The sequence below is a fragment of the Anolis carolinensis genome, chromosome 5 (genome assembly GCF_035594765.1).
Source record: "Anolis carolinensis isolate JA03-04 chromosome 5, rAnoCar3.1.pri, whole genome shotgun sequence".
Taxonomy (NCBI): Eukaryota; Metazoa; Chordata; class Lepidosauria; order Squamata; family Dactyloidae; genus Anolis; species Anolis carolinensis.
In genome coordinates, this window is record NC_085845.1 from 170,148,776 (window position 1) to 170,165,863 (window position 17,088).

The 17,088-nt window shown below is 40.8% G+C and overlaps 1 protein-coding gene across 1 annotated transcript; it reads left to right on the forward strand.

The window, feature by feature from the left end:
• The first annotated feature begins 680 nt into the window (after window positions 1-680).
• On the forward strand, window positions 681-15,443 carry tob2 (transducer of ERBB2, 2). Its single transcript, XM_008110748.3, has 2 exons — window positions 681-1,072; window positions 10,559-15,443. Exon 2 carries the CDS (start codon window positions 10,647-10,649, stop codon window positions 11,685-11,687), a length of 1,041 nt encoding a protein of 346 aa, XP_008108955.2. The 5' UTR covers window positions 681-1,072; window positions 10,559-10,646; the 3' UTR covers window positions 11,688-15,443.
• The last annotated feature ends 1,645 nt before the right edge of the window (window positions 15,444-17,088 follow it).

Below are 17,088 nucleotides of genomic sequence, written 5' to 3' on the forward strand. Positions count from 1 at the left end.
AATGGATTAAGTATTTTATTATACTGTTTTAAATGTATTTATTGGATTGTTTTAAATTGATTGTTTTAATTGCTATGTTTTATTTTTGTACTGTATACCGGCATTGAATTTTCCAGATTGTGAGCCGCCCTGAGTCCCTTCGGGTGAGAAGGGCAGCATAGAAATGATGGAAATAAATAAATAAATAATAAACATTGACTACAAAATCATTGGCTACTAAAAAGGCAGACTGTGTTGGATAATACAGAATGTTGGATAAGCGAAGGTTAAATATGTAAATATGGTTTTCTATGGGCAAGCAGATGGCGCCTACTGGATGGCATATGTTCTGTATCAGAAACTAGAACTGATGTGGTCTATCTAATGCAATTTCCTGAATCAGCACCCCAAATCACCAAACTGAATCTAAAGTTGACCCAAAGAGTGATTCGTAACCCTTTTGGTGCTAATGTTAGAGAGTGGTCCCTGTTCAGGGGGTCCCTGGTGAAAAAAAGGTTGGGAAGCACTGTTCTAAATCCAAGCCTTCTCTCCTTCCATAGACAAGCTGTAGCAAAACAATGCCAAGAGCCCGGCGCGGCAAGGGTTAAAGTGAAGGCAGCGCTTGGGGAAAGTAGATCCGGCTTGCTGCCTCTCTCTCATCCCCTTCCTTGTCCTTTGCGGGCCGCGTCACCCTGGGTGTGGAAGGCGGTATCCTTGCGCAGGGTTGCTAAGGGTGAAACTTTTCATTGACTTTGCTCACTTTGGGCCGGGAGCGGGTGGCTTCAGGTTCCCTGCGGAGGGAAGGAAGGAAAGGGAGGCAGGAAGGGAGAAAAGGGGGCGCCCCAGACAACAACAACCCACAACAACAGCACCGTCATCATCATCTCACCCCACTTTGGATTTGGCCTCTTAAGAGTGGGGATTAAGTGACCTAAAACCAGCAACCTACTAAATTACACAAACAAAACAAAAAAATCGAACGTCTACCATCTTTGCATCAGCACTTTGTGAAAAAAAGAAAACAACTCCCAAGAAACAACCTGGAAAGAGAAAGAAGCCACCAACCCATCTCACCTGGTGCTGTGAAAAAGAAGTAAGTGATGGCTCTTATTGAGGGGTGGGGCAACAGCAGTAGTGGCAATAGGAACAATATTTCAATCTGTTTTTGAAATGCTTTATTTACTTCCACATCCTCATTCATCTGGTTCAGGGTTTTTGATTCTCTTAGTAGATTAAATCAAGACCAGTGTCTTCTCAAGCTTCCAGTTCTGATTCTCAGAAGGAATTCCTCTGCTCCGTGTTCTTCCATTTCCTCCTTGCTTTTCCTATCTGGCTTCCTCTCAAATTCTTTGGATTGATCTCCGAAAAGAGAATCCCAGTTCTCCAAAATGGCTCTTCTTCTCTTGAAAAAACAACCACCACTTTTTGTGTTCTTTTCCCCTGTTTTTTTTAAATGTCAAGGTGGAAGGAGGTTGAAAGTCATTCGAATAGAAGGATTGGAAAATACCTTCAGTTCACCATTTTGTTTCTGCTCATTTTACTTGGAGTCGCCCAGAGGATTAAACAAAACCTAAATCACCAAATAATTGGATGTAAAACTGAGCCCTGTGAGCCTTTTTTTTTTGGTCCTGGAATCAATCAATCAATTTGTCTGTCTGTCTGGGTTGCTGTGAATTTTCGGGGCTGTATGGCCATGTTCCAGAAGCATTCTCTCCTGACGTTTTGCCCACATCTGAAGAAATACGGAACATGGCCATACAGCCTGGAAAACTCACAGCAATCCAGTGATTCCAGTCATGACAACATATCTATCTAGTTTATCTATCTATATAGCTATCTTTTTATTTGCTTATCTATCTTGCCTCTTCTTCTTCTGTATAGCTTTAATGAGTTTATCTATTTTATCTATATAGCTATCTTGTATTTACTTATCTATATTACCTCTTCCTCTCTTAGTATTGTGTTTGGGAGGAGAAGAACATGGGGGTCAAATCTAATACCTTTAGTTTTCCTTAGCAATGCAGAAAAATAAAATACGACGGATGGGCAGTTGGAGTGAAGGGAATCCAAAAAGAAATCTTTGGATGACAGGAGAACAAGAAAGGGAGTTTTCTTTGTTTCTTGTAGTTTAATCTGGTTTTCAGCTTTGCCAGAAAAAGATGGTGCCATCAGTTCCCTGTGCTAGAACTTTCTTTCTTCGGCCTTTCAATCAAGCCAAGTGGAGGCCTTGTTTGGGGTTTCTTATATTACCTTTAAAACACAATACTAATAATAATAATAATAATAATGTGGACTGAAAGAAATGACACCTGCCGTGCTTCAAGTGGGGCAAACTTGTTCTGCCCTCTCAGTGATTAAATAATCACTACTGTTAAAGCTACATCTACACAGTAGAATTAATTCAGTTTAACGCTACTTTGTCTGCCATGGCTCAATATTGTGGAATCCCTCCCAGGATTTGTAGTTTGGTGAGGCACCAGCCATATTTGGCAGAGAAGGGGAAAAACCTTTTAAACCTACAATTCCCAGGATTCCATAACATTGAGCCATGGCAGTTTAAAGTGGCGTCAGCCTACATTAATTCTACAGTGTGGATGGACTGTCAGCATTCCGCAGTGATAGTTATCATCGGATCCAGATTAATTCACCCCAGGAGGCTTTAACATGACAGCTTTAAACGCTCCTGTGCAATTAAGAAAGAAGGGGTTATCTTGCTTAAAATATGAGTATTTTATTTCTCCTCAGCAGATCTGAGAAGGTTTTGTTGCCTCTCAGTGCTTCAGCAGATAAGAAAAAAATTAAAGTGGTGCCAAACGGCATTAAATCTCCAGTGTAGATGTCAAAAGCTTCCTTTATTATATACAGTTCATCCAGATGGCAAATGCTGCCCAGAGAATACCAGTCTGGAGCCTCAGGATGTGGTGAGGGTTTTGGGCCCTAACCCAAGGCTTCGACAGGATATAAATAAATACAATAATACAATAATGATAAAATACAATAATAATACAATAATGGTGGTGGCAGGGTATAAAAATAAAATTATTATTATTATTCTGTGGCCTATGGAAGGATGGTGGGCAAAGGCCTTCAGGACATAGAGTGAAAGGATATGAGGTTGGTGGGGTGTTGGTAGGAGGCGGGCCTTGGCTGTCTGGCTCTTTAAACCAAGCATGAGCCACCAGGTTGGGCCTCTTGCAGGTGCCCTTAAAGGTCAGGCCTGAATAACCTTCGCTGGGACATATTCTCTATTTTGCTCCCTCGGGTTTTCCACTAACCCCTTCTAAGCCTCTATTGAGGAAAAGAGGAGGCTTTTCTTTTCTTCTCTATTTTCAGGGGTCTTAAGAAATGTCTCCTCTTAAAGTTTAGATTGCTTTCTGAGGCCTTTTCCAGGTTGAAAAGCTTAACCCCGACTCCCATTTTATAGGGCTGCAACTCTAGGCTGGCTTCCTAGGACTTGCTTACCGTTAGACATGTTTTTATCTTTTTGTCACTCTTCTGTTTTTGTCCAACCAGCAACAAAATGGGGGGCAGACAATAGGTTTCTGTGCAAGAGAGGGAGGATTGCTTCCAAGGCAAAATACAACTGAGAAGGGTTTGTAAACATTCATGTCAAGATTCAGTTGATGATTTCCTCCCCTTAATCCCATTCCCTTCCCTCTCCACAAGCTGGAGAGAGAGGGAAGAGAGAAATGGAGTTATTTTAGTGATAGCCAACCATGCAAAATGAAGGAGAGAGGGGGTGTTGAGCAAGAGAGCGCATGCGCTGTGGAAATTTTTGTTCTGAGCGTCACTGGCCAGGCGCTTGTTGTCTGGGCCAGGTTTGGCGCAAAGCATATTGAGAAGGGTAGTTAAAAGGCAAAGTAGGTCACTCGCCCAGAAAAGCTGCCTTTTGCAAGAGCGCCTGGGCTGGCAATGTGATGGAGCTCCATGGAGGCAGAAGAAATCGTCCTGGAGATATCATAGAGTAAGAAGAGATGCCAAAGTCCATCCAGTCCAGCCCTCTGCCTTGCAGGGAAACACAGTCAAACCACTCTTGACAGATGGCCATCCAACTTCTTTAAAAACCTCCAGAGGAGAATCAACTGCTCTGGCAACATATTTCACTGCTGAACAGCACTTGCTATCAGGAAGTTCTCCTTAATGTTTAGGTAGAATCTCTTTTCCTACCATTTGAATCCATTGCCCCATGTCCTAGTATCTAGAACAGCAGAAAACAATCTTACCCTCTCAATGTGACTTTCTTTTCAATTATTTCAACATGGCTATCATTCAATAATAATAATACTTTATTTCTAGACCTCCCTCTCTCCCCAAAGGGTCTCAGGGCAGTTTACAAACACAAACATTCAATGCCTCAAATGAGTACAAACACATCAAAAATAATACAAGAATATATATAAAATGTCCCCTCTCAGCCTTCTCCAAGTTAAGTGTGCCCAACTCTCTCATAGGGCTTGGCTTCCAGACCTTTGACCATTCTGGTCACCCTTCTCTGGGCACATTCCAGCTGGCCAATATCTTTCCTGAATTGTGGAGGCTGGAACTAGACACAGTGTTATTCCAGGTGAAGTCTGACCAAAGCAGGGGTCCCCTTTGAAAGCAATCACAGCTCCTGCTTTTCACACAGGAGGCCTGCTAGGAAGGTGCCCTGAGCAAGTAATGCCCATGAATGCCAGTGGTTTGGGGCGGAGAAGAGGGACTGGGTTGTGCAATCTCAATTCGAGAATGTGTTTCCTCCACTCCCTCCTACCTGCCATGTTGCTTTGTATAACAGCTGTATTTAAGGCAAAGGTTCACGTTACCCTTCTGGGAAGCTTACATAAATTGAACCTCAGGCACCTGTTTTGTGTCATTGCAACCCAGGGTGAATCTACATTGTCGAATTAATGCAGTTTGACACCACTTTTACTGATGTGTTTCAATACTATAGAATCCCACGGTTTGTAGTTTACAGGTCTATTGCCTTCTCTGCCAAAGAGGGCTGGTGTCATACAATTCCCAAGATTTTATAGCATTGAGCCATGGCAGTTAAAGTTGTGTCACACTGCATTGATTCTACAGTGTATATGCACCCCCAGAGAACAAACAGAGAGAATTTGCATTCCTTCGAAGTAATTTGTTGGAAGAAATTATTGCTATCCCCCTGTAACACTGAACAACAAGACTCCTTTCTCTCTGAAAACAATTGCCAATGCTGTGGTTTTTAGAGGCATTTGTTTATTTTTAAATACTCTACTAATGTGGCTATCAAGGTCATTGCCTGATTACAACTCTTTCCAGCTTATACAGATATTTGGAAGTATTTCTTCCACTTTGGCCGGATCAATTACAGGTACAGCATACAAAAGATTTTGAGCTTCTCAATACTGTCTCTATGAAATAGCTTGATGCCAGAAGTCATTCTAATTCTAAATCATTGGGGAATGTTATGGCATGTCTTATTTCATGTTATGCCCCATGGTTGCATTTAGAACATGCAAAGTAGATAACTATGTACTCAAAATATTTTCAGGATCATAGGTCATTCTGATACAATTTTGAACTTTCATTAACCAAATTCTGTGAGAGAACCAGAGATTGATTGATATGCTTCACCACCTATATGTATGCCCTGTGTCAGTTTCCATATTAACACTCTAGGAATTGCAAGGAAGGTCCTGAATGGTTCACATACATTTTTTTCCACATGTACTTTACATGTAGAACTTTTTTTCCTAGAAGGTTGGAAACAATTATACTTGTATGGGCTCAGTTGGTATTCCATTTTTTGTGTTTGTTGATACTATATTAGAATGATTTCAAATTTATAGTAGGCATTAATCAGCACTGTGATTTCTTTAACTATTAGAAGTCTAGACATCTGTAGTTTTGTTGTGTTCTTAGCCTGATAAGAAGCATCAAGATTGCTAATACTTTCCTCCAGTTTTATTGGAAGGGAACCGAGAGCTAAATAAACACATGAGCTATTCTAAGTGTATCTTTCTTTTCTCCAGCTGCCAAGATCTCAGGGACTAAAAACCTATAAACCAATCTAGGAGAAAAAACCCTCTCCAAAATGGTTTTTCAGTCTTCAGTTTGTGCTAATTTAGGCCAAAACCCATTTGATAGTCACTAAATTAGACTGATTCAGTGAACAGCTTATTATTCAATATTTGCACAATTTTAGTGATTCACTGGGCTGGTCTCATTGGGACCAGCATTTGACTGTAAGCTTCATTTAGAAGTCCCTCTTACGTTTGGTATGGCTATAGCTTACACATAATATTCAGAAATAGCAATTGCTCAGTAATTAGTTTTGAAGTGGTTTTGAGTTTATTGATCTGAAAAAATTATCATGCTTTCCTCAGAATCCTACTGTTGCTTCACACTTGTGTAATTTCCCCTATAGAAGTGGTTGGACATTTTTGTTTGATGTGGAACATCTGCAAGTGCCTCAGCTTTGTGGAAGTGGAGTTGTGCATGTGGTGCCGTTGCACATAGACTTGCATGTACATTCAGCTGTGCATTCCTGGTCCATTGAGACCATGTCTCGCATTCAGCAGAAGTTGCATACCACAATATGTACCTTTATTCAGATTTTTGCTAATCAGCCCTGATGTCAGGCTCTGTATCCCTATAATGGATGCCTAAAAATACCAATTTGTTATTATGCTTACCTTTTATTCTCCTAAACTTGTCACATTTTCATCATCATTTAACTCACCGAAAGTGGCAGATGGAGTAGTAAGCTTTTCTGGGGAGATGTGAGTTGATCTTCCCACATGAGTTAAGCATCTTTCAAATTGTGGTTCGTTAGTCAGAAATCCATTAGAACTGCCATCCTAAGGAGTTTCTAACCTGAAAATGGTCTGCTTCTAACCTTTTAAAAAAAAACTGCTAAGATTTCTCCAATGGTAATTTCCATTTTTACTTTAAGAAGCATATCCAAAGAGCTGTGATAAAACCTTACATGGTCCAGTAACTCTTGAAATACAAGCTTTGAGGTCTTGGGCTGCATTGTCAGCAGTCACTCCATGGTCATCAACATAATAGACTGCGTTTAAAGGGAGTTATCTGGAGTTTTCCTGTATTACTGCATACCATGTTGATGACAGATAAATTAAGCAGAATCCTGTGGCTGTGTCCTCATCTATAGTTTAATATAGGGTTCTGCTTTCATTTTATGATGTGTTAGGGAATACATGAACCCTACAACATCAAGCCAAAGTCCCATATTGGCCAATAAAATTCAGATGGGAAGCCTTAACTTGATATACAACAGCATACCATCTCAGTTCCTAGAGGTAGTGCATGATCAATATTCATTAAGATGCTTATCTTTCATACGTTTACTACTCATAACTATCTTAAATGGATAGTCATTGGTGAATCTTATAGTAGCAAACATCATATGTTTAATGTGTATTTTGTTTCCACAATATATGATGATGTCTACTGAGAAAGGAGACCAACTAGCTTGGTGATTTCTCATTTTCTCAGCAACAGAGAAGCTTAATCTGATTCCAAATACAGTACTACTATGTTGATTAAGTTTAACAAATTAAAGGCAAACAAGGTGTCACAAATATTCAGATGTGCAAAGTCAAACCTAATGTGTCATCTTTCCTTTGTATTCCTCACACTGTAAACGGCATTTCAAGGAAACCAGTTCTCTCCCCATTTTCTGGGGAAGTGAGACATTCCTCTTAGAGCCAAATACTACACAAGAAGCTTGAATCAGACTTAGAACCTGTAAAATACATCCTTTAATCTTGTGCAGTTAATATTTCTGAGTGTGTTGTTTTTGTGTTGTAAACAATCCTGCGTGAGCCGAAGAGTAGTCTGCTTCTGACTAAACTGCCAATTAAAACTGGATGTTCTACATTTTGGTTGAAGAAGAAGAAGATGCTTGCAGCTTTAATTCTAAATGTGCTCCAAGTTCTCTTCAAAATTTATGGGGCACATTAACCTCCCAAACACCTCCAGCCTACTTCCCACCATCAAAATTTGAATATTTGCAACCTGATCTTGAATAAGGAAGAAAAACAGATGGTTAAAAAACAAACTCTGCCTTGTAAGTCATAGCATTTGTCGAGTGCATACTGCCGTTGTATCCGCAGTAATGGTACCCATCACTTCACTTACATCCAAAAGCATATGCATTGATTAGGTCCTCCAGCATAATTATCTGGTATGCCAGAAATTGACCATGAAATCCTGCTGGAGGACCTACAAATGCTAGATAGCTTTTCTTTCTATGCATTTTCTAGGTCCAGCAGGATTCTGTGCTACGATTCCAACAGGAGTTGTTCTGTAGAGTTTGCTACCATCCTCAATTTCGCATTTGCACAGTGTACAACTATCCCAAGAAGAGATAGCTATGTTGTTTTTTTAATTTATTTATCATTTGGATTTTGGAGATGGATTGTGTTACTACAGTGGAATGAATCACTATTTGAAATACTAACAGACTCTTAAAGTGTTAGTTTCACTTGAAAAGTATTGATCCACTGAGTAATACAAAAATGTGCAATTATAGGAAAATACTTTTCCTGAATTAACATGAGACTTGATTACTATAAACTGTCAGCTCCAAGCTGTAGCCACTTAAGTCAGAATACATTTGTTAATCCCAACTATAATAGACCAACTGATTCAGTAGAGTTTAAATAAAGGTTGTTTTAACAAGTTTGCATTGATTCAGTAGGTCTGTGACTGAGAATTACTAGTTTACATCTCTACCGTCATCCGTGCTTCACTGAGGAAATAGTAAACAATGGTTGTAGCAGACATAAATATTTGTTGTTTCTGTAAGACAGAAAGCACTAGTTAATGTCATGTTATCGAAGTGGATGTCACTCTAATATTGTGGAAATGATTTTGATCTTTCTGCATTTAATACAAAAATATGCAATTATAGTGAGAAGGATACTTTTCCTGGCATTAGTACATCTGAAAAAAAAATGTAATTGTTGTTGATAAGTTGATAGTACTACCTGCAAAAACACAGTATTCTAAAATCTCAATGTAATGCAATTTTATCTTGGTACAATATAACTTTAGTTTCCAAGTCACAGTTCTATAGTCAGACCTCATAGGGAACATTTTTGTGTAGTTCTGGGTACTATAGCTTAAGAAAAAATGCAGGCAGCTTGAAATTGGGCAGAGTAGGGCAGCAAACATGGTCCGTAATGTGGAAAACAGTTCCTATGAGGCACTATGAAATGAATATGTTTAGCCTGAAGAAGAGATTATTTAGGTAGACGATGATAGTACCTCTAGTCCTGCCCTTTGATGTAACAAAAGACAAGTCTTGACTTGTCCTCTGTTACGTCAAGGGGCAGGACTAAATATAATGGATTAAAGTTCAACGTAAAGAAAGTATTTCTGATAAGAGTAGTTTGACAAAGTTGTTGGGCTCTTCCTCATTAAATAATCTGTTTGAGATTAGTCATTTGCTAATGCCCTGTTAATAATATGTTTGCCGGTCAGAAAATAAGGAAGTATTCTTGAATATAAACATTTTAACATTGCCAGGTATGTAAATTAAAACTGAAGAAACAGTTTCTGGTGCATTGGGATCTTCTTTTCATCTCAGTTTTGAAACCAGTCTAAGACACAAAAGAGTTCTGATGCTGCTATTTGTAATGAGAAAAGCTCTTGTTTGTGTCTAAGTTTTAAGTCTTTTGAATCATAGAGTTGGAAGAGACCTCATGGGCCATCCAAGACAACCCCCTGCCAAGAAGCAGGAACAATTTACTTTTTATAAACAAAAGAAATAATCAGAGTTCTGTTTTAAAATATAAAATTGAATTCTTCAGTGTGTGTTGGAAACAGGTTCATAAAATAAACTGTCTTTGTTCATTGTAACAATCCAGTTTGAATTACATGCCATTAAGTAAATGGCAACAGTATAACTGTTGTTCTGACTAATATTTGAAATACCTTAAAATATTAAAATTGTAGCCAGTGGAAGTACAGCCATAGAAAAAAGACACAGTTTTATTCCAGAATGCAGGAACAGCTGCTCACATAATTTATGCAAAAATTTGGAAATTAAAGAATTTGGAAATTCCTTCAGTGTATGATTGGTTACTAAAATTGATTCTATTGACAGAGATGGATAAACTCTCTTAAAAGGCAAAATGTCCAGAACAGTTGGACACCATTTTTATTGTATTTGAAAAAATTTAAAAGGGATTGGGTCTTAACAGGTTTTTGACAAATAACATAACCCCCTTTTTAATATTTCTGCTTTACTTTGGAAAGTTAACCATAAATGTGGAATATCATATAAAACAACGCAAATAGTTAAGGATAGTCAATTAACAGAATGTATAAAAGGATACGGTGCAGCTACAAGAATTATAAGTTTATGTGTTATATATGTTTATCTAATTGCTAACCTCAGTATTCAGGAGAATAACTTTGTGATGCCTTTTTCTGTGTATATGCATCAGATGAAATCACCTGTAAATAATTTTTTATATATATATATATATATATATATATATATATATATATATATATAAATTGTGCTACCACAGTACTGAACATCTCATATTTACTTCTTGTCTTTATTTTCTCTTATCTTTTCCAGAAATTTTTTTGAAGCCAAAATCCGTCTATGTTTGTTTGTCTTGTCTATTTTTAAGATACTGCCCTAACTTGTTTGCTGTGAAGGGAGTATGCATCTGGAGATCAAAGTTGCTCTGAACTTCATCATCTCATACCTGTACAACAAGCTTCCACGGAGGCGGGCCGATCTGTTTGGGGAAGAGCTAGAGCGGCTGCTAAAGAAGAAATATGAAGGCCATTGGTACCCAGAGAAACCCCTGAAGGGTTCCGGATACCGCTGTGTTCACATTGGGGAGACCGTCGACCCAGTGGTGGAGATGGCAGCCAAGCGGAGTGGACTGGCAGTCGAGGATGTGCGGGCCAACGTCCCCGAAGAATTGAGCGTCTGGATCGACCCCTTTGAGGTCTCCTACCAGATTGGTGAGAAAGGGTCTGTCAAAGTCCTTTACCTAGATGACAGCGAGGGCTGCAGTGCAGCTGAGCTAGACAAGGAGATCAAGAGCAGCTTCAATCCTGACGCTCAAGTGTTTGTCCCCATTGGAAGCCAGGACAACTCCTTGTCCAACTCTCCATCCCCGTCTTTTGGCCAGTCGCCCAGCCCTACATTTATTCCCCGCTCCGCACAGCCCATTACCTTCACTACTGCCACTTTTGCTGCCACCAAGTTTGGCTCAACTAAAATGAAGAAAGGTGGAGGAGCCGGAGCAAGCACTGGTGGCACTGGGGTCCCACCACAGCAGCAACAGCAGCAGCAGCAACGCCTCGCCCGGTCCCCCACCAATGGCCTGCTGAAGCACAAAGGCCTCTCCCTGTCTATGCATTCTCTGAACTTCATTGGGGGCAGTCCGGCCCCGCAGTCTCAGCTCTCCCCCAATGCCAAGGAGTTCGTTTACAATGGCGGATCGCCTGGGGCCAGCAGCCTCTTCTTTGATGGTGTAGCCACTGAGAACCAGGCAGGTGGCCTACCTCCAGCATCCCAGTTCAGTGCCAGTGGTGGCAGCAGCAGCAGCTTTGATATGGCTCAGGTCTTTGGTGGAAGCACTAACAGCCTCTTTCTGGAGAAGACACCCTTCGTGGAAGGACTCAGCTACAATCTGAATGCCATGCAGTATCCCAGCCAGTCGTTCCAGCCAGTGGTTTTGGCCAACTGACCACCTTGAGAGTATTCTGAGGAAATAACTTCCAAAAAAGAGAAAAAAATAATTAGAAATATTTGATATCTTATAAATATAGCTTCTTGGAAAGAGACAAATCCTGATTCGTTGTGTCATGCCAGGGAGCGCTGCTGAAGCACTGATTTTTCTTTTCTTTTAAAGCTCATATCGTGTGCTCTTTTCTACCACTGTCATACATTGAAGGGCAGAAGTTATCTTCTCATTTCAGCAGTGGTGGGAATCAGCATCACCTTAAGTTTTCCCATGCTGCTTCATGGAACTAGTTCTCCAATATACTCGCTGTAAGGGTGGCCTTCTTGAAGGTACTGTTGTGTCTCTCAAGCCCAGATGTTGTGATTATTTCCCCCATTATGCAGTGGCCTGGGGTGGGGAGAGAGACAGATTTAGATTGCTTCTAGATGTGTGAAGTCTCTAGCACTTCAGAGGTGAGGAGAAGTCTTGGAGTAGCTTCTGTCATGTATGATGAATGGCACAGATGGTGGGAAAAAGAAGTTATTACTTGTAGCTGTCAGATTTCATACTCCTGTTGCAGAACAGGAATAGAACAAAGTTCTCAGTTTTTTTTTTTGCCTGTGTGAACTGGTAATGGCAGGGTCTTAACAGTTAAAATGCTACTTCCCCGAAAGCCCTTCTCACTCAAGGGAACAACCCTGTAGCCTCTGGAACAGTTCTTTGCCTCGTATTTCTTCATCTGTGCCCCATCTGCTCCTCTTCTCTAACCTCTTAAGAGTACAGGGCAAGGTAAACCCTTTGAGAAGCTCAGACCTAGTGTCACTTGCTAATGCTGTTGTGTATAAATAGATCTCTAGATGCAAACATTTTTGACTTGTAAGAAGAATTGATCCGTGTTCCTTGTACTCTCTTCAAGGGTAGGAGTGAATGTTGGCTTCCTGCAGTTTTTGTGCCTGAGCAGCCCCTTTGATCTTCCTCTGGACCAAATGCCTTGGTTTAATGGGGCTCTGGTTACTAGTTCTCATGGAATGATAACTCCCCTCCTTTTGAATACTGTATAGCACTATTTTTGGCTGGGAAGAGAGAGTTGCCGTGCAGATTGCTTTCTGGATGGATGGCATGAGGGTTTGCACTTTGAATTTTGTGTGTCTTAGGACGTTTGACCAAAAACCTTATGACTTTTCATTTGAAAGGAAGCAAGTATTCTGGTATATAACAGCAACCTATGTATTTAGTCCAGCATGGGCTTCTTCCATTTCAGGACTTTGCATGGTGGGAATTAAGGGGCTTTCTGTAGAATTTCCAAGTGACTTAAGTGATGGACAGAAGACAGTGTTCTCTGATGAATGTAGGTCTCTATTGCTGATTAGTTAGGAAACCTGATGGTATTCCTTGCATCCTCCTTTTTCAGCAAGAGAGTACAGCCTGGGAAACAGGATAGTAGTGGCCTTCAAGTTGACTGTTTTGCAGATGAGTTGACAAAATCTGCCTTTGGCAGCAGACACTTCCCCATCTATGCCTTGTGAGATGATTGGTAAATGCCAAGAACTACCTACTTGCGGTAAAAAAGGGTTGCAATTCTTTTAGGGCAGAGGACAGATTGCAGGGAGCTTGAGAGATACATGTAGTGCTAAGCCCTGGGTGTTTTTTTTGTGTGTGTTTTTTTTGGGGGGGGGGCGGGGGGGAGGTCATCCCACCAAATTTTTACCACTGCCAAAATTGGTGCCATCATAGTGAGTGGTAGAAGCAGTTAAAGCACCTTTTTTCTCTCTGCTTCACCACATTATAGAGATCCCAATAATTTTGCTAGGAAACGGAAAGTGGGGGAGTCTACATCTTGATTTCCAGCAGGGTCATTGTTCCAATGACATGAGAAGGTGGTGCTTTTTGTAGTTAATGTCGATTCTGATGACAGCAAATTTGGCAGTAGAGAACAACACCTGGTATGCATATAGCATCCCAGCCCAAAGAAGTGATCCACCTCTGTTCTGAAAAATTATAACATGAGGCCGTGAAGACAGATAGAAAGGAGGATTGTGAGTTGTATATTGTCTACCCCCTTCCCATTTTGTGTTCTCGACAATGGGGAGTGGTTAAAACGTGTCAAGCCTTGTCACTTCCCCTTCTTTGATAAGGGTCATCTTGGGCAGGTAGGCTGCAACGTGCTTTGCTTGACCCCTCCAGTAACTTGACAGGAGGCTTCCAAGGTCCCACATCTGCCCCCAAAGCTAAACTGAGGATATCTGCAGGATTGTATATGAGCCTTAACTGCCATAGCCATTTGCCCTCCTGTGAAGGATACCTATCGTTGATGCACTAAAAATTGGGGTGTAGCATATGAAGACGATCTCCTGCAAAGGCCACACCATGCAACGGATGTGTAGGAAATCTTCTCAGTGTGCCACCCCCCAAGCTGAGCCTTTTGTTTGTTTGCCCTTTCCTCCTCTTTGCTGGGCTAAGGAAAAAGGACACTAAAGGGGTCTCAGCACTCTGCCTATACTCTGTGACTCACTCAGTGGATGAGGAGAGAAGACGCTGCTGGGCAATGATGTGTTGGGTGAAATTTGATGGGGCTAAAAGTAGAAAACCCTCACAAGACACTTAGGACCTGTTTGGCAAAGGCATATGTGGTTTGTCTTCCCTATCTCACCCCCCGCAACATTACCACTGCCACCCGCTTCCCCCTTTGGATTGTACTGTAGACTGACTGCCAAGCTCTAACACTGGATTTGAACCATATCTCCCTCTCTGAGAAGAGTTGCTGGCTTCCTATCCACCTGGGTAAATCTCTTTGATTATTTAGTCCTGCAGCAGAAAGCTGCTGAGGTGGGATTATGTATCCCTCTAAAGCCTAATACATTAAAGAGAGAGAGGAAACCTCACTAGCACCTGTAATGTGTGATGTTCACCACTTTATCCTGCTAATTTCTTTTTTTGGAAAGAGAGTCTACACACTCGAGGAGGAAAAGGGGAGGGACCAACCTCTGTTTCCTAAAGGAATACATACCGTGCTTCAGAAGCATTTCCAGTGCTGGCGACAATGAAACTCATGGCCTCTTTTTTGGTCTTGTTGTCTCAAGAGTTAGACGTTCAGCTTCAATTTTATTTTTAAAACCTGCACTAATTTACCTGGTTTCTTAGGAAGAAAAAGAGATTTTTTTTAACTTTTATTTTTATGGGTTTGTGTTAATTTTTTTTGTTCGTTTATATTGAATAATTTGCTACATTTGTAAAATGTAAGAGGTATATATAATATATGTATATTTCTAACGTAAAAAAAGAATTGAAAAATTTCTTTTCAAGATTTTTTCTTAGAGGAGAGAGAGAGAAAAAATATTTTTTCAGGAAAATTTTAAAAAAGCAGCAGTGAAAGCTCCTTTCTCCCCTCGACTCCTTCCTGACCCTTTTTGAAGAGTGAATCAAAAGTGTGTGATATTAGGAGATGGATGAACACAAAAAGGACAGAATTATGTATGTTTTTTAATGCAGAGGTCCATGCTGTTCTTGGTTTTTGAGGGGTTTTTTTTGTTTTGTTTTACAGGCAGGGGCCATTGAGTCGGGATCCAGAGGGGGGTGGGTTCTTTTCTTTCTTTTCCCTTTTTTCTCTAGAGAAGGAGGAATACAATCAGAGTTTTGTATTCAGAATGTTGTGCAATATTTTGGAACAGGACATTGGTGTGTCTAGAGATTTAGTTAAAAACAACAAAGGTTGATCAAATCTGTACAGTTTCTATTGTTCCAGATTTTTTTAAGTTTGTATTAAAAGCATGATATATAATAGTCTCTTGTACCCGTTGTTTGTGCAAGGGTGTTCCAAATATATAAGGGTGGGCAATTGACTTCTGGCATCTACTGTTGTGGTCTGGCCTGTAAGTCTGCCATCTGCAACATACAGCTTCCCCCTCTCTTCCAGAAAGAGGATGGATGAGTTTGGGAAATAATGGTTGTCATCTCTGGAAGGGCTCTCTGAGGACATAGTTCTGCAAAACAAGTTCTCTGTTGACCAAATGCATAGGCACAATCGATGGCCTTTCATTGGGAGTAATACTCAATCCTGATATTGACGGATATGTGGGGACATTGCTGAACTGTTGAATCAAGGCACCCCCCTCTCTTTTTACTATTACATGTACACAGTGTTTAGCAATCAAGTATTTCGAAATATTTCCCCAACTGTTCCTCTTGAGGCAAAAGATTAAACAAATAGAGCTCTGTCTTTAGAGGAGGTGGAGGTCAGATCCCTATTAATGATAATGCGGCATAGCATCCCTTCCCCTGGTTCCTTTGGCAAATTATTGTTGCACAGTGAGGTACCCATTAGCTCTGGTCAACAGGCTTCCTCTCCAATGCAACCACAGCTTGATGGCACCAAGATGCCCATGCACAACCAGTTAGTTGCTGAGGGAGCAAGAAAGTGTCTGAGAGCCATCTGGCTCTAATTGAAGACCCAGGAAAAAGAAAAGCAGTCATTCTCCTGGATCTCCAGAATTAAGTAGTGTGTGTTACGTGGAAGGGCAACAGTTGCCCAACACTTTCCCTAGGTGCCCAACTAGTCCAGGAACCTGCGCCACAAATTGGCTGTGGAGATGGTGCTGGAGAAATCAAGGTGCATTGTGAGCTTCAGATTGGAGAAGCCAGGTCTAGTAACTTCAGCCCCTCTCTGCACCTAATTCACTTAAGCTTATCCAGAACATACAGTGCTCTGGTATCCTGGCAGAAGTAATAACATGTCCTGACATGTCCCTAGAAACCCTTGGATAGTTTCTCCAAAAACAGGGTGTGAAGGTTACAGTGGAGTCCTCTATCAGAGCCTGACTCATTGGAGAAGAGACTGCCTGGATGAAAGCCACATTGTCAATAAATAATGCTTGTGTGCCTTGTTTGCTGCTGTTCCCCCATAAGGCAGCAGGAATCTGCACAATGTGTCAGCCGTGGAGGAAGAGGATGATAATCATGACGAAAAAGAAGGCCGATGTGGCGGTGCTTGGGGTGCTGCTATTGTGAAGGTAAAATGGGCCATAGAAGGTCAGAAGCTCAGAATGTAGGGCAACAGCAAACACTATTAGGTGGATTACTTACATTATCATTCAAATGAAAAGTGAAGTAGAGGCTGGCATTACCACCCACAAACGGAAAAGGATGGCTTAAGAGGAAGAGAGGGTTTAAAATTTAAAGCACTGCAAGCACGGAGGCTCCGTACACTTTGTGCCTTTTTCTCATGGCCTGAGTGCCAGCTGTCACCGTACTTTAAAACCCAGAGGCATTTAAGCTAAACAGACAGTCCTTTGGTTTTCCTTTTTCAATTAACAGATTTTACATATTTCTTTCTGCCTTTTAGAGGATGGTAGAAGAGACATGTACATTTGGGGGTGGTATTCAGAAAGTTGTTTATTGTTTTGTTCTTTGGGGCAGTTAAGGAATAAAA

Excerpts from the sequence above, each read along its gene's own strand:
- tob2 (XM_008110748.3), top strand. The coding sequence starts at position 10,647 with ATGCATCTGGAGATCAAAGTTGCTCTGAACTTCATCATCTCATACCTG.